The sequence below is a fragment of the Sarcophilus harrisii genome, chromosome 6 (genome assembly GCF_902635505.1).
Source record: "Sarcophilus harrisii chromosome 6, mSarHar1.11, whole genome shotgun sequence".
Classification (NCBI taxonomy): Eukaryota; Metazoa; Chordata; class Mammalia; order Dasyuromorphia; family Dasyuridae; genus Sarcophilus; species Sarcophilus harrisii.
Window position 1 is genome coordinate 185,641,340 of NC_045431.1, and position 27,247 is coordinate 185,668,586.

General features: G+C 40.5%; 1 protein-coding gene across 3 annotated transcripts in view; it reads right to left on the reverse strand.

The window, feature by feature from the left end:
- Positions 1-7,895: 7,895 nt before the first annotated feature.
- The window catches only part of HTT (huntingtin), a 208,483-nt gene continuing 189,131 nt past the window's right edge, over positions 7,896-27,247 (reverse strand). For all 3 annotated transcript variants that reach the window (XM_031943981.1, XM_031943980.1, XM_031943982.1), the window contains 8 exons: positions 25,927-26,082; positions 20,766-20,956; positions 17,369-17,483; positions 16,929-17,142; positions 14,720-14,825; positions 11,774-11,936; positions 10,771-10,931; positions 7,896-9,687 (listed from right to left, as the gene is read on the reverse strand). In XM_031943981.1, coding sequence (XP_031799841.1) covers positions 9,474-9,687; positions 10,771-10,931; positions 11,774-11,936; positions 14,720-14,825; positions 16,929-17,142; positions 17,369-17,483; positions 20,766-20,956; positions 25,927-26,082 — 1,320 coding nt within the window. In that variant the 3' untranslated portion in view covers positions 7,896-9,473. The remainder of the gene's footprint in view (positions 9,688-10,770; positions 10,932-11,773; positions 11,937-14,719; positions 14,826-16,928; positions 17,143-17,368; positions 17,484-20,765; positions 20,957-25,926; positions 26,083-27,247) is intronic.

Genomic DNA, 27,247 nt, shown 5'->3' on the forward strand with positions numbered 1-27,247 from the left:
CCCTTACCTTGGCACAGCTGCATGGCCGAGGCTCGGCCACCGCTAACGCACTGGAAGGCGGAGGTGTCCGGGCTCGCGCCTCGGGCGGGACCTGGTTGGGAGAAGCACAGGCAATCACCCCGCAGAGACGCCCCTCCTGGCACCGCCGCAGGAAGGGACGGCGCCTCTGTGAGCCTCAGTCTTCCCATCCGGGAAACAGGGAGAGCGCCACCCGCTGTGTCTCCGCCGCCCCGGTCTGGCCCGGGCACAAACGCTACCTCCCTTCCTCGGTGGCCGATGCCGGCCTCTGGCGGGCCGACGTAGCCCCCGGCGTGTCGCTCTTCATTCACATCACTCCTCTTGGTGTTCTCCAAGCACAAGACAAACCTCATAGGCGCCCGGAGGGGGCCCTTCTTCACGTTTCTCACAGGCCGGGGAGGCCCAGCCACCCTTTCCTCTCTGGGGTTCTTTACATTGGCATTCTGCCCAGTCTTTAACAGCCTCCTTCAAAGGTCACCTCCTCCAGGAGGCCTTCCCCAATTACTTTTGTAGTTACAGGCATTTAGCGTGGGACACAGCCGTCCAGTTTTGTTTGTGGACTCCGTCTACACTACAAGCGTCCTGCTGGTGTTTATCCCAACTCGTTCTTTTCCCCGTTAAAAAACACAATGCTTTGCAATTAGATGCAAATAAACGCTTCATAAATGTTAAGCTGGTCATTCGGTTATATGGCGCTTTTAGCCAGACCGATCTCCTAACTGCCGTAAGGTGCCTTAGTTAGTGCAGGACATAATCTCTGGGAGGTTAAGGGATTTGCCCCATCATACAGCTAGGGTCCCAGATGAAATTTTGATCCATTTCTTCTGCTCCACGCCCAATGTGCTAACGAGACAGCATGATAAAACCCCTTTTCACTAAGAAGGCTAACTGAATGTTTTTGTGAACTGGGACTAACATTTTAAATTTCTGAGAATCCTTAATGAGTCCTATCTAGTGACCAGGGTGTAAACTTGTGGTACTGAACCCCTGCAGGACTTCAGGGTCACTATAATACTTATGAATTTTCTCTGACAAATTTGAGGGTCCCAATGGATAAGGGGGGGGGGGGAATCCAAAACTATAGCTTTGAAACATAGATTGAATAGTTATCCAGCTGCTGTTTATGTAGTTACAAAGCACTTGATGCACATTAATAGCTTCTATTTATGTAGTAATTACAAAGCACTTTACACACATTAACAGTTGCCGCTTATGAAGCACTTGTAGTTAAAAAAAAGCACTTTAGCACATTTCATCCGATTCTCATGAGCCAGTAGGACTAGTAGGGTAGAGTAATTCTCTTAAATGTGACACAAGATACCCACCTAAGACTCGTTACTAAATCATAATAGATGGGCTGCTGTCAGTATTGCTTAAGAAACTGCAGGTTCTCATGTCAGACTATGAGATCAGGAAAATGTTGTAGTTAGAACTTATCTAAACTTTGATGAGGCTTTTAACAAAGTCTCAAGCTATTTTCATGTGAAAAGAAATTGAAGATATGGGAATAGTACAATAAAGTGGATTTAGAAGACACGAATGACCAAGTTCAAAGAGTGGATATTACTGGTTCAGAGTCAACTTGGAAGGCAATGTGCAATAGAGTTCCAGGGATCTGTCCTTTAACTTTTCAGATAGAAGGCTTTACCGGATTTGAAGCTGATAGAAATTAGGTTTGGTAAATAATAAAAGTTCAAATTTATATAGTTCTTTTGAACTTTACAAATCACTTTACATATATGTCATTTGATCACACTGGATAAGAGTTCAGAAAGATTCAGAAAATTTCTTAAACTGTGGTTCATGACCCCATATGGGGTCTAATAACAATGTGGGAGGGGGTCATGAAAGTATGATTTATTATCAATAAATATTTGATTTATTAACCTGTTTTACATACCTGGGTTCATGTAAAAATTTCTTGGATGAAAAGAGATCATTAGTGGGAAAAGTTTTAAAAAGCTCTGAGACAGAATACTGGATCAAAACTAAAAAAATGTAATGAACATAAAATCTTAACCTTTAGTCTAAAAAAAATCAACTTTACAAGAATGTTATGGAGAAGACTCAGCTAAGTTGCCATTTAAACAAGATCTGCAACTGTTAATGGACTACAAGTTCAAGACATTTGAACTGATAATATGGTTCTTGAAGTTAATGCAATCTTAGACTACATGAAGAAAGTCTCCTATTATCACTGACCTCTTGCCTCTTAAGCGTGATATCTTCCAAGTCTCTGTGCTGGGCTGCTTCCCTTCTCCTTCTCCAGGTAATTTCATCCTCTCTCATGGGTTCAATTACCTCCACACAGATGACTCCTAATTCTACATATCCTGTAGCTAGAATTCCAGCCCTGCATGCTGGATATCTCTACCTGAATATCCCACCAGTATCTTAAACTCAACATGTCCAAAATAGAACTGTTTTCCCCAAATCCATCCAAAGTTCCTCTAACTTTGCCCATTTCTGTGGATGTCGCCACCATCCCTAGAATCAAGGAGGTTCACAATCATTTCTTACTGTTGTTTCACTTTCTTCTCCACATCCATTCAACTGCCAAGGCTTGTTGTAGATACCACCTCCTCCAAGAGGCCTTCCCTGAGGTCCCAGTATTAGATTTCTCTTTTGCTTGAAATCACATTGTATGTATTTGTGCACTTTTTATATCTATCGCCACCACAAACTGCAAGCTTCTTGACGCTGGGTCTGTTTCTTTCTGGCCTCTGAAACCTTTGCCCAGGGCCTTTTACAGAACAAGTGCTCAGTAAGTGTTTGCTGAACTGAATAAACACTTTTGGCTGCATAAAATCCTACTTTCAGAACAGGAAGAAACTTTAGGAATTATCTAATTAGCCTCATTGTTAGATAATATGAAGGCTTGAGTGGTTAAGTGACTTACCTATGGTCACTACCCCAGATCAGTAAAGCAGAACCAACTAAATAGTGACACAGCGTGTTGTGATGGACATTCAAGGTCTAGTTGCCCACATTTTACTGCAGTGGAAAACCCTTTATTCTTGCTTAGAGGAGGGCACCTGAATAAACCAGGGCCATAGGTTTAACTCAGAAAGGCTCTGAAGAGAGAAAAATGTCAGTTCCAAAGCCAACAACTAAATAGAACTCAAGATCACTGCTAGAAAAATACTTAAAAAGGCATATCCTACAGACCATGAGCATCTTCTGTTGTAGGAAGTATGTACTTTGTTATTATTATTGGAATATTCCTGTCAATCATTCAGGTGACCTGCTGGGAACCATTTCCCAATTCTGGGTGGAAATAGAAGGCCAAAGCAGGAAGATACCATAGAAAAATGTGACATTAAGGTTCACTGGTTGTAACTTCTGGACAAGATACCCTTTTTTGGCAGAAGCTGCCATTAGAGAGTGTTGAAGTTACTCCAGCACAAAATAAGGTGAAACTGAGACAGAATATCTATTCTCATACACTGTTTCCTTAAAAAGTCTTTCTGACCTCCCTGAACCACATCAGAATTTTGTTTCCTCAAGCAAAATCAAACCCCTTAACACTTGAAAATACACCTGCAATTTGGAGGTAGAGCCAGAATTGGGACCTGCGGGGGCCCATGATTATTTCACCTGTCACTTGGTGATTCTCACCTGGCCAAAGAATTTGGAGGTGGATGGATCCTAAGAGATTGTCTTGTTCAAACCCCTCATTTGCCTGAAGAAGCAACGGGACCAGAGAGGGGAAATGACATCAAACTCATCTCCTCAAGATGGTCTCCCGCCTGAACTAAACAGAGTCCACATAAGTAATTATGCACACTAGTCCCATGCTCCCATTTCCCCAGGCTTTCCATCCTGCTTTATGAAGTAGTCCTTTCCTGATAGCACCCATCTCACCCTGGAACGCAAGGGTGGCTCTAGCCTGCGTTCCTGTGCGGATGCTAGTACAAGCTGCCCAGCCCTTTCAGACCCCCTCAGCCTTCCTCCCATATGCACAACATGGACCAAATATGGCAACGAAAAAAAAAAAGTACCAAAAAGACTTGGGCTCTCCATATAATTAAATTAAGATGTCACTTAACCATAAGAGCTTTTGCAACTTGTGTCTGTTGGGCAGTAAGACCACCCAGAGTTTAATTTTCAATTAACCTAATGAAAAGCATAACAGCTGGCAAATTAACCTTGGAACAATCTTAAAACTCCCTTACTGTAAAAATCAGGCTGTCTTTACCTGCAAACATATACTTTATGTTGTTGAAATAGAAATTGTTCAGGTTCTATTTTGGTGCCAAATCATTCCAATAAAAATGATTTCCTAAAAGTTCCTAATAAAATTTATTGCCCAAATTCACTTCTACAAAAACACCATTTCAGAAAAAATACTGCTGGGAAGCTAGGGTCTGCATTGATTTGAAATGACTGGAGCGAGCCTCTTACAGCAACAATTTAAATTTTATTCTCTTTCACTTGAATGTGCAATATTTTCAGCAGTTTCCAAAATGTGAACATGTCTAAATTAAATATTTTCTCTATTCGGTGGGCACAGCTATACATGTAGGGGCTCCAGGTCTCACCCATCACAGCCCTCTCGGTTCTAAGGGTGGGGATGACGCAGGACATTGATGATCAGCCGACTGAGCTCCTGCCCATCAGGTGGCTTGTTCTGTGTGGCAATGTGTGAGCAAGAGCGGATGGAAATACAGAGAAGCCCATCCATACAAGCAGCAGAGGAGGGGGTAAAATACCTCAAAGAAACTGCCTTCCCACATGACAGATACTGGCTGACTCCATTCTCAAGGAGTGTGGGGGTGGGGGTGGGGGGGAGAAAGGGTGAGGGGAGGCATCCCAGCTCATTCTATCTCCAGCTGAAACTCACCCAATAATCCACATGGCAAAGTTTCTTTCCAGGGTAAGAATAGCTGGTAAGCAACAAAGCCTGCCTGAAGAGGAGTTTACAAAGAGGTCTTTGTAGGATCTACCCTCTTCAAGTCAATTGCAGGGATCTGGTGGAACTCCTGCCTCATCAGACCGCTGAGTCCACCAGCTGGGAATTGCCAACATTTTCCTTTCCCACCTTAACTCTATTCGACATCCCAAAATTCAAAATGGCAGCCAACAAAATGGCCTCATCCCAGTCTGCCCATTCCCTCCAGCATTTTCCTATTATACAAAAATTAGTGCCTCTCAAAGTCACATTCAGCTCACTCAGTCAGGGTGATTTTTTTTCCCAGCCGTGTTGCACAGTACGGACTTTCAAACCTAAGGGCATTTTACTCATAGTGGGGGGGGGGGGGGGGGGGGGGGGGGGGGGGGGGAAGAAGAGAGAGAAGGTGTCTGTCAAAACAGAAAAGATCTGAAATTTGTAGAGGATTGTGAGTGAAAAGATATTGCTATATTTATAATTCATCACACCTGAGCACATTTCTCAGTTCGGCAAACACATGGCACGTGAAATGATTTTTACCAGGGCTATTGTGTCTTGTAATCTGGCATGAAGTAAAGATCACTTTGATGCCCTGGCAGAAAGAGCTTACTCAATACAAAAGATTTTGAAGGCTATGAGATGACTAATTAAATGACTTCTTGTTAGGTAGATTCTGAGTTTAGTCATGGTGCTTTGCTCTGCTCTGTATTCCTGTTGACAACGACAGGAAGCTTTTCATGTTAATTCTGTTCTCTATCAAGAATGGATTTGCCAGCATAAAGGAGAAATGAGTGAGGATGAGGGAGGTGGTGGAAGGGAGAATGTATTTGCAATTAGTAGGAGAAAGTTGTTCAGTTCTGGTAGTAAGAAACCTCAGAAATTAGCCAGGTCACATTGGAAAGGAAGGAATGTCCTTTGCAAACAAGTATATTTAATTTACTTCTGCACCATTCTACCTAATTCTCAATATACTCTATTTCTCATTATTTTCCATAGGAAAAAAAAGTGAGGATATGATGAGGTAAATGATTTTTATTAAAACTCAATTTTGATTGAATATCTGCTTTAAATATCTGGAACTTAATAAGTCCAGGTGTATTTTGCCTTCCAGAAATTTGATTTGTCAGGCTGTTTTCCCCCAAGTAGGTTTTTAATATGAAATTAAGTCCCACTTTTCTAACAGCTGCTCAATTATATATAACCAAGTTTGACACAGCAGATAAAAAGAGATGTTGCTTCATAGCTCTAAGATAAACAACAGTGTGTGTGCTAGTTGGACTCATCTTTCTGTATGTGTTTAGGGATATTCAAAAAGTAAATTTCTTCCCATGGACTTCAGCCATGGTACTTACGGGTCTTTTTGCTGGTGTTTTTAGTGCTACTGGTAAAAACTGTGGTTCAAGAACCAACGTGAATGGTCTTATTCTTAATTCTGTCAGGAGAAAATAAAAGGACAAAGTCAATTACTATCCAGAATGGGCACATATAATTTTAATTCCAGTTAGGGGAAAATTTCTAAATTGCATTACTTCAAAAATCACCAATATTATTATGGGAGAATTTAAATATTTAAGTCTGTATAAATGTTGAGTTCTATACTTTTTAAATGAGAAAGCAGGGACCAAACACGAAGGGCCCCAAAGATTCATAAGCCTTCTTTCCTAGAACTTTGCCAATATTCATAATTATTATGACTTTTCACAATTACTTAATGTTGTTTTTTTTATGAGGAAAGCATGTCTGCCAAGTGGGAGACCAAAACTAACAGGGGAGAAGTTATTCCCCTGCCTTAAGGGCTGCTGTTAAAATTAAAAGGGGAAAAAAAAACCCCACACAATACTTAATAGTATGCACCACCATCATTCTCCAGTTACCACACACAGGAAAACATCATTGAGTCTTGATTTGATAAAGATGTTTCACTGGGAGGGAAAAAGGCCTGATATGAACTACTCAAAAAGCTTGAGTGTTTTTCTTTTTAGACTCTTAGAAGAGACTTTCCTCCTTTAAATGTTAGAACAGAGCAAGAGACAGCTGGTACCACTGGTATACCAAATAGAAGGAGGCTCTTTTAGTAGGAAAGTGATTGAAGGGAGGATGAGGTGGGTCTTAGGGTCATCACTCAGGGCCTGACATCCCAGGGCAGGAGTCAGTTTTGTACGTTTTTGAGATAGTTTCAGTCTGAAGGTCTCTCAGCTTCTAAAATCAGCTTGAAGTAGAGCCCTTCATATGGCCTAAAAACCTATTAAGTAGGGCAGCTAGGTGGTGCAGTGGATAGAGCATGACTTCAGGTTACTTCCCGGTTATTTTGCATGGAGTACAGTTAACATTTCCTGGATGTGTGACCCTGGGTAAGTCAATTAAAAAGAAAGAAAGAAAAAAAGAAAAGAAACCTATTAAGTGTTATTTCAGGGTATATTATTATAAGGTTAACTAAAAGCAAGGTGCTCTAAGTTCTTTCCTCAAAACTTTGGAAGAGATTATGATACTACTAGTTCCACTTAAATTGTCATAAATGTGAAAGAACTAACTGAGGTCTGGAGTTCAGGACAACTCACTACCATAGTAGGAATGAGTAGGAACAGACATGAGGAATTCTTTGCCTCAAATGGGAGGAAAAATCAATATATTCCTCAGTCATTCAATCAAGTACACCACTGATTCTTACAAATAAAAATAACAATAAAAAAGCAAATAACACCACAATTCTAAACCTGCAACTCTATGCCAAGTCAGTAAATCCTTCCTAGATGCACTTTAATAAAACAAAATGGCTATTATGGCCACAAAGAGAAATCTGATCCAAGTAAGATGAAATGGAATTATCCTAATAAACAGCCAGACAGATTAACATTCCCCCCATCCCCAAAATCTCAAAACATTTATGAACAATTACTGTGTCCAGTCTTTGTGGATAACCTCTTTGGCTCATGACTTTGGTGCTGCTTTTAATAAAGTCCAAACCCCTACTTTATTCTTTAAACCATACAAAATAAAATGAGAATATGACTGTGGTTACATTTGGACCAGATCCAAAATGTGTACAGATGTTGATGACAGGAAGTAGAAAAAAACAAAGTTTGCTCCTTCCCTAAAGGTGCTCAGAAAAAGCGTAATAAAGAGTTAAATATAGCAAAGACACCAGGAGACAAGACAGACTTATACTAAAGAAATGAGATAGCCTAGATACTGGTGGAGCCTTTGTGGGTACCCCACACCCTGAGATGGAAAACAGATCATTAATTAAGTAATCAAAGCTAAGAAGGCAAAGCCCTAATCCTGAGTGGGCTTGAACTGTTAACTCAACAGACCAAGGAGATTGTTTCTTGGCTGCTTCTATACAAATGGAACTTTGCCACTACTCTTAAAGAGGAACAGAATTTGTCAGTCACTGGAAGGCCAGGGGCCCGGGGGACCAGGAGGAGAGGGATGGAGGCATCTTTGCCTAAAGAAAACTGGGTCAAAGAAAACCATCAAGAGCAGCTGCTATGAACAAAAAGTTCCACTAAGCTCTGGGACTTCTCTCCACTAAGCTCTGTGAATGAGGGCAGGTTTTCATGAGCTGTGAGGAAAACGATTTTGGATGATCTGAATGCAGTCCTCCAAACAAAAACTCTTGAGGTTCCACTTGTGTCTAGCTGAAACAAAATGTGACTCGTACGTTAGGATGGCTGAAAAATGAAGGGGGAGATGACGCACCCAGGGAGAAAGCAAGGACAATACAGGAGCAGTAACAACATTCAGGCAAGTGGCTTCTAATCAGCCCATCATGCAGTACAGATTTTACAATTGTACATACTTTTTACATGGATATAGAAATATTTAAGTTAAAATTAATCTCTTTACTGATATACTCAAATTTTAAATCCTGAGAAGAAAAAAGGAAAAAGAATATCATGGCTGTGTGTGTGGGTCAGATCCCCCTCCTTTATCCCCCCCACACCACAGTCTACCAAAGTCCAAGAGATGGGGATTACATGCTGGGAGTATTAATCATGGAAATGGGATTTCCTTTTCCTTTCTGCTTGAGAGAGACATTAGGAAACACTTTCTAAAGCTTGATTATACCAGATAATAGCTACATAAAAATGTGAAAGTGTCCAGTGTCAGTAACCTGTATGAAGGAAGTACTTCTGTCAAAGATTCAGGATCAGTTGCAAACCACTGACACTGAACAGGTTGAACACTTAGAAAAATATAGAGACACCTGGTTACTTTGCATGGAGTACTAGCCCATATCATACAAATTAACAAAAACAGCTTTGTGGCTTTGCTTTTTGTTTTTGTAAAAACTCGGTCTCAATCCCAAATATTACCCAAGATGTGTGAATGAGGTCCCTTTACCATGGCCACCCCATTGCAACTAAGCACTTCTGTTATAGTGTGAAAGAGACGCAAACACTGGCATGGGAGAATCATGAAACCCACAGATCCACTTTTTTTTACTTGACCTCTCCCCAACTCCCATCCAGAGTGAAATCAGGGTCCTCCCATTTTGCCTTGTGTCCACACTGGACTCCAGCCCAAGCTGCCAATCCCCGCAATGTCCAACGCCATCGAACTTTCAACATGTTGCAATCTTGTGGACATTTTGCAAACAAGTCAGCAGTCGATGGTAGGGATTTCCTGGAGATGCTACCACCTCAAACACAGACTGAAAGGCCCTGCGATCCAGCTCCTCATCTATTTGATGTCTGTAAAAGTCTATGGCCACCAGACAGAAAAGATTAATGTCCACTTGTTCCGACTTCCCCATCCTGCTGATGATGTGCGGAAGGCTGGGAAAGGAGTTAAGGGCAAATTACTGGGAAAAAAAGGAAACCAATGCTAAGGTCTAGCATTCTTGTCTAGCATTCATAAGTCTAGCATTCTTGACCCACTGGGATTGTTTTTCAACCATGAGAGCTAATAGTGGATTCCCTCGGGCAACAGATTCTGCAGGGAAATGTCTGCTAATCAATGAGAAGGAAAATATATTCAGTGAAGAAATGTCTTTAGAGACAACCAAAGTTCAACCAAAGCCAAGCTGAAAAATCTACATCTCTCCCATCACAAAGGAAACTTTCTGCTCCCTAGGAGCCCTGCTGTAGGCTCCCAGGTCAGAGGCCAGGAAGGCATCAGGAGGCAGGCTCTGAGAGAGCCCGAGCTGCGCTGGGACAAGCCCCCCCGAGAGATGACTTACCAGGGCCCGTCTTCCCTCAGCAGAGCTTCCTCTCGGTGCTCTGACTTTTTCCGTGTGGGATGTGTGCTGGGCAGTGCCATGGCCTCAGTCCGTTGGCTACTCCAACTGCTCTGGGTGATGTCACCCTGTCATCGCTAGAGCAGCTCAACTACTTTAAGACTATTGTGGTTTGTCTGAAGGGGAAGGGTGCCAGGAGGACGACTCTGGCTTTTAGGGTGGGAATTCCAGCAAATACTCTTTTCTTGGCATCTTGGCCAAGAAAGCAGAATGGGGCACACTGACAAAAAAAATAATGAAAAGCAGCATCAGTTAAAAAAAAAACAAACCCACTATCCTAAGCACTGAAAATTGTCTTTGGAGACTAGAGCTTTAAAACCTGCTCCAAAATTGGTACTCCTTTTAATATAACTATCCTAAGTGCTCTTTCCTCTTTTCTGACATTTAGAGCATTTATCTTCTTAACAAAAAACAAACATCTTCAAAATGAGTGCAGGTTTTCCTTTGGCTGAGAGAGGAGAGGAGGGAGCCAGGGAGAAGAGAGATTAAATACTAATGATCCAGCCCTTCGAATACTGAAACCATGTGTGTTTCAGGTCCCTGAATACTAAGAGAGGACCAGAAAGAGGGCAAACCAGTGTGGAAGCTGACGACACAAATGTAGAAACTGCGCAGAGGATACATTGCTGAGACCCACTGACTAGTGGAAGCACTGACGAAAAAGCAGGAGAGACTCCACATAGCCATTGCCACTGGGGTCCTCTGAGTGAAGTTTGAGAGGGAGAGCATCACCCAGTCTCGGACCATAGATGATTGTCCTGTGGTATGCAACGTCTGAAACACCTGAAAAACAATGCATCCGACACAGTTCAATGGGAAACTGACCAACCAAAGAAGAGAGAATACTTAAAAGACAACTGCTGAAAAAACCCTGTTAGGGCTGGGTATATAATAGGCAGAAAAAACGAGCACAGCACAGTGTCTGACAAACTAGGATTCTAGCTATTGCGGCAAGAAGTCACTATTTGACAAAAACTTGGGAAAACTGGAAAGCAGTCTGGTAGAAAGTAGGCATAGACCAACATTTATCACCATATGTCAAAATAAGCTCAAATGATTTAGACATAAAATAAGTGACATGAAATAAAACCAATTTAAAAAAAAGAAAAAGATCTGTTCAAATGGAATCTTGCACATTGCTAAGTCTAATGGGTCAGACTGATTTAATATCCTTTCAGCTTTTCCAGAACACTTGGTTTCATTAATTGTGGGGTGGGGGAGGGGAGATGTTCCTCCTCCACTGATCCAGACCGCAGTTCTTTCCCTCTTAAAACATTTCTAGAGCCAAAGAATTCATTTGTTGGCAGCCAACTCTCTGATGATGACCCTCGTTCCATTTAGCTAGGTTGACCTAAGACAAGCATATTGTGAAGCCTGTTTTTAAAGCTCCTCTGGCTTGGTAGGAGGACTGCCAGAATTTGTGCCCGTGACAGCTTCTAAGAACTCAAGACCCCCACATCGTGATGCACTGGAGAGAGATATCAAGATTTATTCCACATGAATGGAAAACAGTTTTTTCCTTTCTAGTACATTTACCAGGATAATATAAGGTACTCATTTCTTAAAACTATTTTTCAAAAAAAATTTAAATTTTGGCCTTGTGAAAACAACTAAGAATACAGTACCTTATATACAACAGTTGCCATGAATTGTGGGTATGGCTGCTGGTTTGACAGAAATTCTCCAATAACTTTATTCATTACATCCTGGGGAGGGAAAAAATCATCTAGAAACTGAGGCAGGATCCGTGCCACCACTCTGGCTTCACAAGGAAATCCTTTCCTGATCCTAAGGGAAGGAAGAGAAGAGATTTCAGGGTTGTGAAGAGGAAATGAAATTCTAATTAGAAGATCGATTTTTGGAATATGGCACAATTTCAGCTCATAATCCTAGCTCATCTGGCAGGATTTTACCCCGATCTGTAAGCACAAAGTTGAAAGAGCCCCTGTCCTTCAGGGGACCTATATGATGAGGAACTACCAAATGTGTTTTCATGAGCTACGATAGATTTATTTGAACTCATCACAGTCTAGCAGTGAGAGGCATGGCTTGTGCACAAGTAATTTAATATAAAGTGTGATACCTACAAGACTGAAAACCATGTCCATCATAAAACTAGGGTTACAGGATATATTTCCACATATGGATAATTTAGGGATGAAATACACAGACACACACACACACACACACACACACACAGCCATCTGCTAATGCATTTCTCAAATTATACTCTATGGAATTCTGATGTTTCATGTGAGTGTCTAAGAGTTACATGAAAAAAGGCTGGTAGAAGACAATCTTTTTCTCTTTAAAATATTATAAAATTACTTATAAATCAACAGTACATGCAACAACTTTCTTCCAAGAAAATAGGTCTGATTAGGTCCAATTTTACTCCAAAAGTCTAACTTCTATCTTTGTTGGGAATATTCATACTCAAAAAGGTCTGGAGAGCAAATATAAGCTCCCTCAGTGTATTTCATACTCTGAAAGTGTAGTAGGATGAATACACTGGAAAAAAAATGGCAACTACTTTCAGTACATTCATTTTCTTCTATGCCTTTGGGAACGTCAACAATGTAATTATTTATTTTTCTGTCTGGCCAAATACTGAGCTGAAAAGAGTTAAATATCAAGCAATGACCATGAGAGAAACCTGGTAAATGAACTCTTTAAAGTTAACATAAAATCACAGAGCTCAGGAACTAGAAAGAATATTAAACCCTTTATGTCCATGATGATGAACCTAAGAGATGAAGGACCCCAAAATCACACAGAAAATTTGTTGGAACATAACCTGGACTAGTATATGTTTCCTAACTCCCAGATGTTCATTCCATCACTTTCTGTTTACGGACACTAAAAATATTGGCAACAGCCAGCGCTGGGGATTTGTCATCAGCAAAGAACACAGGAATTCTTAAGCATCAAGGAGGTAACAGTTTTCACTGATGAATAATGTATCTTGTCCCAAGGAAAACAAAGCAATAGATACAGAAAGGGGGTTTATCCATCATCCTCTTGTCCCAGCTACCACTTTCATCCTTCTAGATTTGGGATTAGGCCCTAACCTGTTCTGGTGCATGTCCTGGCTGTCCCTCTCATCCCAGACTTTAATAAATGCTTACAAAGCTTTCTCTTTCAGGGCTCTACAACCTAGGGCAGGGCCACTTAAGTAAGACTAAGGAATGAGTGAAAGCAGCAGTCCAAAGAAGATATGGATACTTCCACCAGAATGAAGTCTCCCTAGGAGGTTCAATTTCCCCAGTAAACTTAAAAGTTACTTGTTTAACATTGTCAGTAGACATCCTCTGTACAGATCTGGCTACTTACCTAGATAACACTGTGATTTGGCTCCAATATAACCAGAGCACACCCAGACGGTATGACAACTCTACAGTACCTTGAAGAACTTCAGGCTTCTTTCAACTTTACAAAATCCATCTTCAATAAGGCAGCCACTAGGGCTGATTAGTTCTCCCAAGGCAGTGGAAAGAACAGCAAAGCAAGTGGCAGTGGAGGGTCCCTAGCTGTGTGACCAAACCCATTTCCCTCCTCCGTACAAAGGAGGGTACGCCAGATGACATCGAAGGCTCCGTTCCATCTCTAAATAGCATAATATGGGACCGTGCTCCACGGAGGACATCAGTGACCTGAGAGAGCTGATGGATGTCTCAGCACCGGCACCCAAGGTCTTTTAGAATAAACTCTTTAAAACCAAGAACAACGCTCAAGTGCAGACAGGACTGTGCCTTTTACCTTCATCTAAAGAAAATCTTTCCAAACAGCTTGAACTCTCAGAGAACTTCAGAGTTTACAAAGGGCTTTCTTTACAAGAGTCTCTGGAAGCGTCTAATACAAGCGTGACTATACTCATCAGGCAGATGAGGGAACTGAGTTAGAAAACGCCTGCAAAGTACTTTGTCCAAGGTCAAACAGTCAATCGGCACCAGAGGTGGGACGTGAATGAAGTCTCCCCTAGCACACATTCCTTCACATAATTAATGCTGCCTTCTTATTCTCAAAAGCTCCACTGCATTTCCTCCTTGGTTTTAGAAGAAGTCCAGCAATAGGAAAAAAACATGGGGTGGATCCTAGGCTGTAGATGCAATGGTTTTCCCTCTCAGGAAATACAGAATTATTTAACCAATATTTTTATTACTGGAATGAGGTCGAGTGAGTTGCTGCATGGTGTCACTCTAGGATGGCACCCAATTATGGGGTACAAACTCTCATACTATGAGTGACGCAATGAGCACTCGGCATTACACTACGACCAATTTAAGACACTAATCATAAAGCTTGTTTTGGTGAAACCTTGGGATTTCCTGTGAACTGCCCCTAGAGCTGGCCTGTCAACTAACAGTTCTATGACAGAGGAAGCATACTGTGGGTGGTCATGAGAACGGTAGTGACTAATCAGCATGCAAGTGGGAATTAGCATTATTACAAGCCAAGTGTTAACAAGAAGAATAAATACATTCAAATGCCATTGTTCCTTAACTAAACTGATAGGGACTTTAAGAGTAAAAGATATATTAAAAGGCAAACTTCACACTAGAATGGCTTACCTATCAAAGAGAACAGATACCCGCTCCATTGCAACAATAACCGACTCACTGTCTGGGGCAGTGGCGTTGGGATCTGAGGTTCTGCCAGGGCTTATTTTCTCCTTCCCTAGAATAAAATTATTCCAGAATAAGCTTAATTAATAAGAAAAAACTAAGTAGACCTGCCTATAGGATCTTGTTCATAGTAAGTACTCAAGTCAAAATCTATTAAATGAACTCAGAGTGGATGCCCATCAATTGGAGAATGGTTGGGTAAATTGTGGTATATGAATGTTATGGAATATTATTGTTCTGCAAGAAATGACCAGCAGGATGAATACAGAAAGGCTTGGAGAGAATTACATGAACTGATGCTAAGTGAAATGAGCAGAACCAAGAGATCATTATATACGTCAACAACGATACTGTATGAAGATGTAATCTGATGGAAGTGGATTTCTTTGACAAAGAGACCCAATTCAATTTCAACTGATCAATGATGGACAGAAGCAGCTACACCCAAAGAAAAAACACTGGGAAATGAATGTAAATTGTTTGCATTTTTGTTTTTCTTCCGGGATTATTTTTACCTTCTGATTCCAATTCTCCCTGTGCAACAAGAAAACTGTTTGGATCTGCACACATACATTGTATCTAGGATATACTAGGACATATTCAACATGTATAGGACTGCTTGCCATCTAGGGGAGGGGGTGGAGGGTGGGAGGGAAAAATCAGAACAGAAGTGAGTGCAAGGGATAATGTAAAAAAAAATTTATCCTGGCATGGATTCTGTCAATAAAAAGATACTACAATAAATAAATAAATAAATAAATAAAATGCTTGCTGATAATTTTAGAAAAAAAAAATAAATGAACTCAGATAAAGTGGTTGAGAATGTGAAAAATTTCACATTTATACCAATACATGGAGGGCAGCTAATGTTTACGTGCATTTTTTTACGTGCATTCTTTTATTTGCTCCTCACAACAGTGGGATAGGTACAGGAAGCAGGATTTTCCCTTTTTCACAAATGAAGGAACTAGAGCCTGAAGAACTAAGCTAGAAAGTATCAATGCTAAAAGTTAAACTGAGGTCACAGAAGCCAAGAATTTTTGCTTTTCAAATTCTCTGACTCCAAGCTCAGCATTCTTTTTTTCTAATCAATATAGAACCACAACAAAGAACATGAGGAATGAAGTGGCAATGAATTTTTCTTCATTTTGGGTCAATGAGCACAAAATTATTATGTTTCAAGATTTATTTTTCCTTTCTCTTCATTGCATTGAAAAAAAGAGAAATACTTAATTCATCAATGATTGAGCAGGAAGGGTCACATTAACAGCCTGACAGCAATCACAAAAATTTCTGGTTGGCCGAGATAGACTAAAAAACAAATGAGCTACTATGATCTAGCATACACTACAGCAGGTGTCCTCAAACTACGGCCCGCAGGCCAGATTCGGCAGCTGAGAACGTTTATCCCCCTCACCCAGGGCTATGAAGTTTCTTTATTTAAAGGCCCAGAAAACAAAGTTTTTGTTTTTCCTATAGTCTGGCCCTCCAACTGTCTGAGGGACAGTAAACTGGCTCCCTATTTAAAAAGTTTGAGGACCCCTGATCTAGAGGTCCTGGGTAAGCCAATAGCAGTTGGGGAAGGATGAGTATTCTGAGCTAAAAGACGTTATCCTGTCCAAGATAAGAAGGGCATCAGGCATCCCATAGCATAGTATGTCTGGTTCCAGGAAAACAGTGGCTCAGGCAGGCCTCAGGAAATATTAACTAAAGGAAGCTTGGAAGGACAAGTATCACCCTGCCTATGTGGGCCATATAGTTTTCTTTTCTTTTATGTTCAGATCCTGAAATCTTTATTTTTTTATATTTAACTATTTCTCTTTTTCTTCATAAACAAACCCAATATCTAGATCTTCATGGTAATCAGGGATCACATATGAAAACTTGTATGTTCCCAGGAATACAAAAAGAACTGGGGACCAAAAAACCAGAAGTTAAGTAGTCAGGCTGGAGTTTAAAAAAAAAAAAAAAAAATCAATGAAATTTAGAAAAAAGTAAAAAAGGAAAGCCCCAGAGCTCTGAGCCTGAACTTTGTGCAGATCAGCTCCAAGAAGCAACAAAGTTCAGCCAGACTCAGGCTTCCCTCAGGGTCTCTCTCTCTCTCTCTCTTACTTTGATAGACGTTAATCATGCAAGCTCATCATTAACTCCACACCTGTGTACATGCAAGTTAACATCAAGCCCAGGGCTGCCATAGCTCGGTGAGGACTGTGCACATTCACTCGGTCAACGCTGAGTTTAACTAAGGATTCTCCATCCAGCCTGGAGAGCTGCTCTGAAAGAAGAAGTCGTTCCAAACCTCTCAGGACACAGTGATAAATAATGGCTGGAGTGGATTCTTCACTGGCAGAGAGCATTACCCCACACATCTGAAACAACAGGAAGAAAGGTGTTGAGGAAACAGTCCACACACTCTCAATTTGAATTCTTGTCAACTCTTCTCTCCCAATTTGACAGAAGACAAATAAAAACTCATACATGATACAACTAACAAAAAGTTTATGGGAAAGAAAAAAACAAAGGGGCTATTTTGTATACTGAAGTTTCCTAAAAAAAGGATTCTCTTCAGCCTTTGGCTCCACAGTCTCAGCTCACCTGTATCACTGCAGCAGAAAACTCTGGGCCTACATCCAGGGGATAATTCTCCATAAGGTAGAAGGCAGCAGCACAGGTCACCAGGACATGCTGCTGGCTATGCAGATTCACACAACTGCGAATACCAACCAAACAGGCAACTGTTACTTACATAAGGGCTGAGACCGGGTTTCTCTCTGTGATGACTATACTTAGGATAATAAATTTCTAAGCATCTCTACAATTCTAAAAGTGCCACTTTAGTTGTGAAATAATGGCCATTCTGACAGAATGAGAACATGGTGAGCAGCGATTCTGAGCGGTAGTAATAACAAAAGTGGGTCAAAGGATTTTACACTCACAGACCCACTTGTGTATATCCTGATAGTTTATCCCTTGACTCTCAAGAACACCCAGGAACTCTCTTCTCCCACATGGGCCCATAATGCCTCAGCCTGGTATTGTCAATCAACTGATGTTGTGGAGATCTTTCTGGCTGCCCTTCCCTCCCCCCACAGCCATCAGCCCATAGCCTCTGGTCCTGCTGGCCTCACCCTCCCTATTCTGAGGCTCAAGCCCTGGAACAGGGGTAGAAAATGCCCCCCACCCCCACAGGCCATGTAAGGCCTCTGGCACCTGCAGGCCAGGAGCAGCTGATGGATAGGTTTGAGTACTTAAGTGGATAATTTTGGGTGGCCTCAAATTTCCAAGTAGCCCTTGGCAGAAAAAAGTCTTTCCCCCACCCCAATCTTGTCTTTTTCTGTCTCTGATCCTGCCTTCAGGGCATCATAAAAGAAATTTGGATTGTTACTATCAGCATCAAAGGGAAGCTCATCAGTCTCCTCACAGAGCCAAGAATCCTGTATCTCTCTGAGCACTTTCCTTTTGGAGTGAAACACTCCTGTCTTAGAGATAGACGGACTACCCTGCTGGTAAATCCTGTGGAGTTCTGTTTTTCATCGACAGCTTTTGGGTTTCCTCAGCATTTTCATCACACCAATCTTCTTGATGCTTGTGAATGTTCTGACCCAGAAGAGCAAGTGCAGAGCAGCACACTGAACCTCGGGTCTTCTGGCAGTAGTCTGCTTTGGGGCCACTTGTGTTGAACAAAAGTAGTTAGCTGGGGTGGATAAGTCTATGGTCAGTGCAGCACTCTGTGGCTACTCATAAAATCTGAAAACAGTGGCAGGGCACTTTCCTCAAAGTGGCCGCCACATTGTCACAAGCCCGTTGCTCACTCCTTTTGGTACGGAAACAAGCTTGTTAACTAAATTAACTGTGACTGCTTCAGCTTCGTGCCACTCTCCAGTCAGCTGGTCTTCATTTGCCAGGCCTGCTTCACCCAAAACTGCTGTAACAAGAACTACTTTGTCTTCCAGGTCTTCTGGATCCATGTTGTCCATAAGTGTGCCCCTACTGCGTGTACCAATGGTGACTGGGATCATTTTGGTAGAAGCCTCTGTGCCTTTTTTGTGTGTTTCACCCGCTCAGTGGAGTCCCTGTCTGTCATGGTAAGCAGGCCAGGGTTGAGTAATGCAGACAACTTTAGGGCACCTTTTCTAGTGCCCTTCCTCACAGCAGGAGGTGAGCCCTGTGGTCCTTAAAAGGTTGCTGAGACTCCCAGGGGGCTACCAAATCCCTTACTGCTTCCAGGGAGAAGACGAACCTGTGGCCTGGGTCACCCTGAGTGCAGCTTGTGACTCAGCTCCCAGGGTGTCTATCTCTGTTACTTTATCACTTGCCTGTAGCAAGGTCTTTGAGACAGGTAAAAACAAGAAAAGCTATGAGTTGTATCTTTATTTGCACAAAGTTGCTCAGATCCATCAGCCTCACTCTCTCTCCCACAGCCAAAAATGTCTAGTGACAAGATGAAGTCAAGGTGACAGGTGACGGCTTAGGACACACTAGCTGACCCTGGCGGCTTCGATGTTTAACCAAGCTCTAAGCACTCCACAGTACTTGCTTTTGCTGCCTTCTAGGCACTGGAACAAACTGTTCTCTTCCACCTACCTCTTCCATAAGGGAACTGTTTCACACACTTGAGAGGACATCCCCCTAACTCACCAAAGGGTTTGAGACCACTTGGTTACTCTCAGCCTGGATTAGGCCATGGCCACTGTACCTGCTACAGCTTCTTGGAGTCATAAGGAAGAGTTAGGTACATCAGGGGGATACCAAGGAGGAAAGCAGCTCTGAAAAGGGCTTGACTCTTGTGCCAGTTACTAGTTTTCCCTAAACACATGCTAGGTCTCCTCTCTTCCACCCCAACCCCCAAATTACAACTAAACAACCACAGTGACAAAAGTCATACTTCCAGAAGATGAGATAAGCACAGGTGCTGTTTTCCTGACTTGGGTAAGCAAAACTGGTGGCCATGTCTCTCAAGACTTTTGAAACTTTTAATGATTTCGCTTATTTTCAGAGTGGTATTCCTTGTTGAAGTTTATTGCCACATGCCTCCATGACCCTTCACAGAGATTAACTTACTCAAGTACAACTGAGTCAATTGGAGCCCTTTTTATAAGGCAAAATCTACTTTTTTAGCTGAGGACAAGGGCAAAATAGATAAACTTTCCCTTCTCTAAGGAGACAAAGCAATTAAACAATGAGAGAGAATAAAGTTCATTTTTTACTAGAGAAGCATTACATTTGGCAAAGCTATGATTAGCTAGACAAAGATCTTAAGTGCTCTGACCCCAATGTGATGATTACCAAAGGATGGACAGGTGTAATCAGTAATCAGGAAGGGATAAACCAATAGACATAAGACCCCATTAGAGCACAATTTCATGTGTGTGACTGGCTTGAAAACCCTTCCTTACTTAGGCTGAAAAAGCAAACGCCAGTAATGGCCCAAAATTTCATACTGAAAATAATAGATCACATTTTAATTGAACTTCACACGCCCAAAAGTTCCTGATAATTTTCTATGATGGGGAGTGTGAACATCATGACCCCAATTTTATTAGTGTGAAACTGATGCTGAGAGAGGCTTGCTAAAAGAAATTTTTCTTCCTTCATTTTGGTCTGGATATTCCACCTGAAGCAATCCATTTATGCAAGCATAAGAATGTCAACTTCACTATTTTGAAATGCTCCAGTTTATTCTACCTAATTCATTGGGAGAGAAAGTGTAGCAGAGTGGGAAGAGTTGAATCATAGTTTTGTCTAGTCTTCCTTTGAGCCTTTGATTCCTGTACTTCTCTTAAGAGTTATAGGAAAACTGCTTTAAATATTATACCAATACAATATCAACCCTTTTCCATGCATATATTTTGAAAATAAAAAAGCTTTAATTTAAAAAAGTCATATCAACCCTCCATTTGAAAAACAAAGTAACCATAAGCTAGCTTGTCATTAGAACGACATGTCTCCCATAACGAGAAAGCACTTGAATGGATTCCCTCTGATAACTTACTGAGCAATTCCTCTCAGATTAGAAAGGAGGTAATCACTGATAATTGGAATGAGCTGCTTAGCCGTTTCATCAAGTAAGTCACATTCGAGCACATAGAGAATGCCATGCAGTGCTCCAATCTTGCTTGGCAAATGGGTGCTTCGGAGTGTGGTCTCCAACAGTCTGCTCACTGGCTCCGCCACAGCTTTATCCTGAGGCACAAAAAATAGCAACAAAAGAGAATGTCACACCAGACTGAGTTACCATCTAAAGCCTCTTATCATTTGCAGAGGAGATGAACACTGCATTATATAGAAGACATGTTCTATCTATTTAATCTAGAATTTAGAAGGAGGAACTGTCAGTTAACTTTCTATTAGAATCAGAACTAAATATACATATCAATTCACAAGGTACCCCAAAATACTTCAAGTAGAGAGGCAGACATAAATTAGTAAAATGTTTCTTTAATAAGGGCTTTCTTTCCCACCTTCAAGAAATTCCTTCTACATAAGAAGTAGTTAACCTGAGATCTATGAATTTGGGTCTTAAAAATATTTTAATAACTCTTACATATTTTTATTTTATTCATTTAAAGACAGTATTATCAGAAGGGACCATAGCCATCACCAGATAGTCAAGAGGGTCCATGACACAAAAAAGATTAGGAACCCAGATGTGCACAGAAAATACAAAATACAGATTCCAGAGAATAAAAAAAAAAATCAGCAACCTTTCTGACTATTCTGGAAAGCCTACAAATAAAGAATCCCTGGATGTAACAATTTTCTTTTTGCTTAATGAAAAATACTCATCAATAAGGCCACAGTGCCAAAATGCATGAATATACTGAATCTTTTGCTTTATTAATTTCAAGGATAAAGAGAGTATTTCTTCCCCTCTTTTCTACTGTCCTTGCACTCCATCCCCCTGGCTTCTATGACAGTTTCAGTCTTTGAAGAACTGACCCCATTTGGAACAATAGGTATCCCATTCTATAGTCCTATTCAGCTCTAAATCTATGATCTTAAGATGCACTCCTCAATTGTGGTATGCTTATTCATAAATTAGTAAAACTTAATGCTGTACAAATGCAGGGTGCCAAAAATCTCTACAAATGTTCATCACTAAGGAATAATGTGTATATCCATATGTACACAAAATTGGGTGGTCAAGCGATAATAAATCATCTTGCTTTAAGATCATTTTTGTCTGTATGGCTTTTCCCCTTTATTGACAATGCTGCATTTGCTTGAGGGATATTTAGGCCTGGGCACAAAAAAGAAATTACAATTAAATTTAATCTTAACAGTTGAAAGTCTCTGCAAAGAAAAAGGGTCCCCTTACAAATCTTAGTTGCTTTTTACATGGTTCATACAAGACCCCGAGGGTAGCAACTTCGAGCAATTGTGGTTACAAAAGAAAAGCTATTATATTTATCTGTCTATTCTCCATTTAATTTCTAAAAACATTAGTGTGGCTATGAAACTACAAGCTATCCCAACCAGAAGATAAATGAAATAATTTTAAAAAACCTTCTGCTCAAAATTCTTGATATAGATGTAAGGACACTAATTTTGCAGTTCATATATTTATATATATATATATATTTCATAGGAAAATGAAGACATATGTGTACTTGACACAAAATTGATTTTATATTTGAAATATCTAATAGAATACATCCCCATCTGGAAAGAAAAGGAGGAAAATACAAACAAAAAGGTTTTCAACATTCACAATCCAAAAATCACTAGTAATTTCTGGGGCTGTCATAAAACAAGTGGAATCTAGGAGACATATGAGTCATTACTAAACAACAGCATTGGAACTTGACCTTATTTAAAATTCCTATCTCTTGCAAAAATAAGATCAGGGTTTTGAAAATATAAGAAAAGCGTTTGTTGAATGAAAGAATGGATGAATGAATAGAAATAAATAGATGAACATATAGACTTATAGATAATATATAGTACCTTTATATTGATACTAGATATAGAATAATAGAGAAATAGATGATAAACTCTATTAAAGCAGGAATTATATTTATCTATAAAGCAAAAAATATCAGTTAAGGATCTACCCTGTGCAAAAAAAATGTAATTCCTTGTCCAAGTTTAGTTGCGCCATAGTCTAAAACCCCAAGGAGAACTAGGAGGGGGAGGACACATGAAAAGGTAATTACCACATGCAATATTCTATAAGTCATTACAACAAAAGTCTGAGGGGAAAGTTTATCACTAATCAAGGAAAAACCAGGGAGGGCTTTCTGGAAGAAAAGGGTGTATCTGAGATGGATTTTAAAGGATTAGAAGCACCCACCACACACAAACAGAGGTAGGAAGTGCTCCAAGTACCAGGAGCAACCCAAGCAAAAACACAGTGGCATCAGAGCACAACGTCTATTCAGGGGACAAAATGCTGTTAATGTTGGGATGCAAGATAGTTTATGGAAAAGAGTAATGTAAAGTACACCTGGAAAGGTGTCACTGTAGAACCTGTGAATGCTAGGTAGAAGGGGAGAAGTTGGAACTTTTTATTTTATTAACCCCCATACCTAGTTCAAGTTGAAAAAATAAGTGACACAAACTGATGCTGAGTGAAACGAGCAGGGCCAGGAGATCATTATATACTTCAACAACAATACTATATGATGATCAATTCTGATGGACCTGATCATCCTCAGCAATGAGATGAACCAAATCATTTCCAATGGAGCAGTAATGAACTGAACCAACTACGCCCAGAGAAAGAATTCTGGGAGATGACTGAAAACCATTACATTGAATTCCCAATCCCTATATTTATGCCCACCTGCATTTCTGATTTCCTTCACAGGCTAATTGTACAATAGTTCAGAGTCCGATTCTTTTTGTACAGCAAAATAGAGGTTTGGTCATGTATACTTATTGTGTATCTAATTTATATTTTAATATATTTAACATCTAATGGTCACCCTGCCATCTGGGGGAGGGGGTGGGGGTAAGGAGGGGAAAAATTGGAACAAGAGGTTTGGCAATTGTTAATGCTGTAAAGTTACCCATGCATATAACCTGTAAATAAAAAGCTATTAAAAAAAATAAATAAGTGACAGTATTTCTTCCTGTCCTTACCAAACTATATTCCAGTAATACAAAGTTCATGTCTTAAAAATCAATCCCAGTGCTTAACATATTGCAGTGCATGGAGTAGGCAATTAATACAAGTTTGTGGAAGGAACGCCACAGGATAGCCCCAAACCAACTTTTCATCCTTCTCTCACGCAACTCTACCCAGCACAGGACACATGCCAAACAAAATGGGCTGCTCTATCAACAGCCCTTCCCTGCCCCTGGAACTTCAAACTGTTCTATTATCATGGGATAACTCCCCACTCCCTTCTCTTTTTGCTACCACTAGCTCTTTTTATTCTACTCATCTGCTTCAAAGCCTAGGTCCAATATCATTTCCATGAAGCTTTCCCAGATTTGTCTAGCTAGAAATAACTCATTTCTCAGACCTTGAACAGCACTTTTATCATATGCAACACAGTACTCTTTATTGTATGCTTATGGAACCTGCCTAGATACTGGATTCTCAATCAGACTGTTAATTTCACGTGGGCAGACACCACATCTTCTTAATTTTTTTTTATCATTCCCAGGGCTTTGAATAGGGTTTTATATGAATGAGGCATTTAATATATGGCTAATGAATTAAAATTAAGAAGGGCACCAACTACAAGGGTTTGAAAACAGCTGAATCTCTATGCTGATGGCAAGGACTGGGTTTACTTCATCTTCTTTCAAAAAAAAAAAAAAAACTAGGGCACCACATTGTACATTTTTTGTGTGTTCATTTAATAATTTCCATGAGGAGAAATATAGGCAAAAAAATGGACAAAATTAGAGCCCGAGTTAAACAAGAAGCAGAATTGGGAAAAGCTTCAAAGGAGGAACAGCCTGAATCTTATGACAAAGAGACACTGTAGCTTCTGGACTTGGAAAGCAGGAAAACGGAGCTGACACAGCCAGAGACTATGATGTGGATCTTCCAAGGAAGGAGAACTGCTATCAGGGGGGCAGTGAGAAACAAAAGGGGATCTGGATCACATCAGGGAAAGAAATGGGGGGGGGGGGTTCAGTGAGTCTTTTGAATCTTTAGGACAGAAGACGAAGGAAAAAAAGTCATCATGGACTGCCAGTTAGGAGAATAATGACGTGTAGACAGTCACAATGTAGGGAGAAGAGTATAGGCTATTCTGGCCTCCCAAGGTTGACTCAACACTTCTAAAGGCTTTAAATTAGATGAAGTATGAGGAGGCCTAGATGGGACCCAAGGTTACTTTGAACTCCAGGATTCTGCAGCTCTACGAATAGTCCTTCAAAGCATCTCAATGGGTGGAAAATAAAAAAACTGAATTAGAAGTGCTCCAGTGATGGAGAAATCCTGGACTTTTTTTCCCCATAAAGAGAGGATTCTGGCACTGGGTGAGATGACAGGCTAAGTGACTTCTGCAAGCCCTTTCTGTTCAAAAAGCCAATAATTCTATGAAGGTTGGAGAGGCAATAAAATCAACTGCCCTTATAAGGAGCATTTGTTCAGTCAGATCAGACTTCCTGAGAGTAACACTACTCACTCTATCACTGAAGTCCTGAATGAGAGGATCCTATATCTAACTCAATTCATCTACCCCCTTTGCCATGCACTCCTCCTCCACTTTCCCAATTCTCCTGAGGGTTCCACAGCTTTAGAGACTGGGCTCGCTGGTTTCCTCCATCTCCCCGCAGCTTTCATACACATGCGTTTTCTCACTTTTACTCCCATCACCAGTGCAGGTACCTACCTCATTACCTCTTGTTTGGATCACAACAGTCTCCTAATTGGTCTTCCTGCCTCTAGAATATCTCTTATCCAATATACCCTTCACATGCTGCCTGAGTAATCTTCCCAATTCCCAGCTCTGACCTTGTCATTCCCCTACTCAAAAGCCTTGCAGCTCCCCAGAACCTGCAGAATAAAGTACGCTTCTTATGTCACCGACTCTGATTTAACTCCTGATCCAGGAACTGGCAATTGACTTAGCATTCTTCTGCCATGATCAAGTTAAGAAAGTCACCAAAGTATTATTAAATACATGAAAGTTGTTACATATTTTAAAATTTTTTAAAAAGGGCTGGACCCAGAAGTATCCATATCTTACCATGCCCAGAACAGCAGCTGCTTTACAAGTAGCTGGTACTAAATACTGAAGGAGGATTTCATCTTCAGAAGGATGCACCCTTCGAAGCTCCGTCAATGTCAGGTACATCATTTCAAATTGATTCCTCTCCGTAAACAAGTCTGAGACTGCCAGAAGCTGGACACAAACAGATACCATGCCCACAGAGGGAGAACTGGGTTATCAGGAATATAAAACAAGAGCTACAAACACTGCCAATGAGAACAAATGTTCATCTGCAAGTGATAATACAGAGGGAACAACAAAGCCTAAGGGGGCTTTCAGAATTTAGAAATGAAACAAATCTTCCAGACCAAACTACTGTGAAGTTTTTGGTGTAGTTAGGACCAGCAAGAAACAGAAGGAAGAAGGCTGGATTGTAGTCAGAAGTCTTGAACCCTGCCTTTGGCATTCAATGTGATATTTAACATGTTACTTCCTCTCCAAGCTTCAGTTTCTCATCTGTAAAATGAAGTGACTGGATAAAGTGATTTTTAAAATGTCCTTTCAGCTCTAAATACTATTCTCTGAACAATGAGAATGTAGGCAGTTTTTTTCAAGTACTTTGTGAACTATATTGTGTCATGAAACTATGAATTCTTATTACTATCATCTCTCAAAATATCTTTAAATTCATATTTCCTTAGCTATTGATTGAAAGGTTAGAAAAATCTATATTCTGGCCATGGAAACACTGCAAGAAGAAAGTGAGCTTCATCAGGAGCAGGAAATCTTCCTCGTGTAGAAAGAGGACCTACAGAAACCTTCTACTAGATAACTGCTCAAAATCATTGCAAAGCTCTTTTCCAATGATTTTTTTTTTTCCAATCCTTCTGACTACACCAAGGAGAAAGTCTCATTTGTACTAATAATGTTTAATATACCAATTTAGCACAATGGTGCGTAATACATCAATTTTAGCAATGGTATTTCATAAGAAGCTGAGTATAATTAAAGAATTACCCCACTAATGGGAAAGACCATTAGAATAGGGAAAAGGTAGCAAATATTTGAACCTACAGCTCAAGAATCCTAAAATCAAGGAGTTAGCAATATTAATAGCAATAACTATAGCAATCAAATAAATGCTTTAAAATTTAGAAAATATTTTCCTATGCTGGATTTCATTAGATGCACATGGTTGTCCTGATGAGAGAGGTTTGGCCAGCATTTTACCCTTGAAAATATGAAAGGTCAGCATGTGGCTTGCCCAGAGTCACAAAGATAAGCTCTCAAAAACAGAAATGGAAATCAAAGCAGCCTTCTTACTCCTGATCCGGAGCTCTTCCCACCACATTAAAAG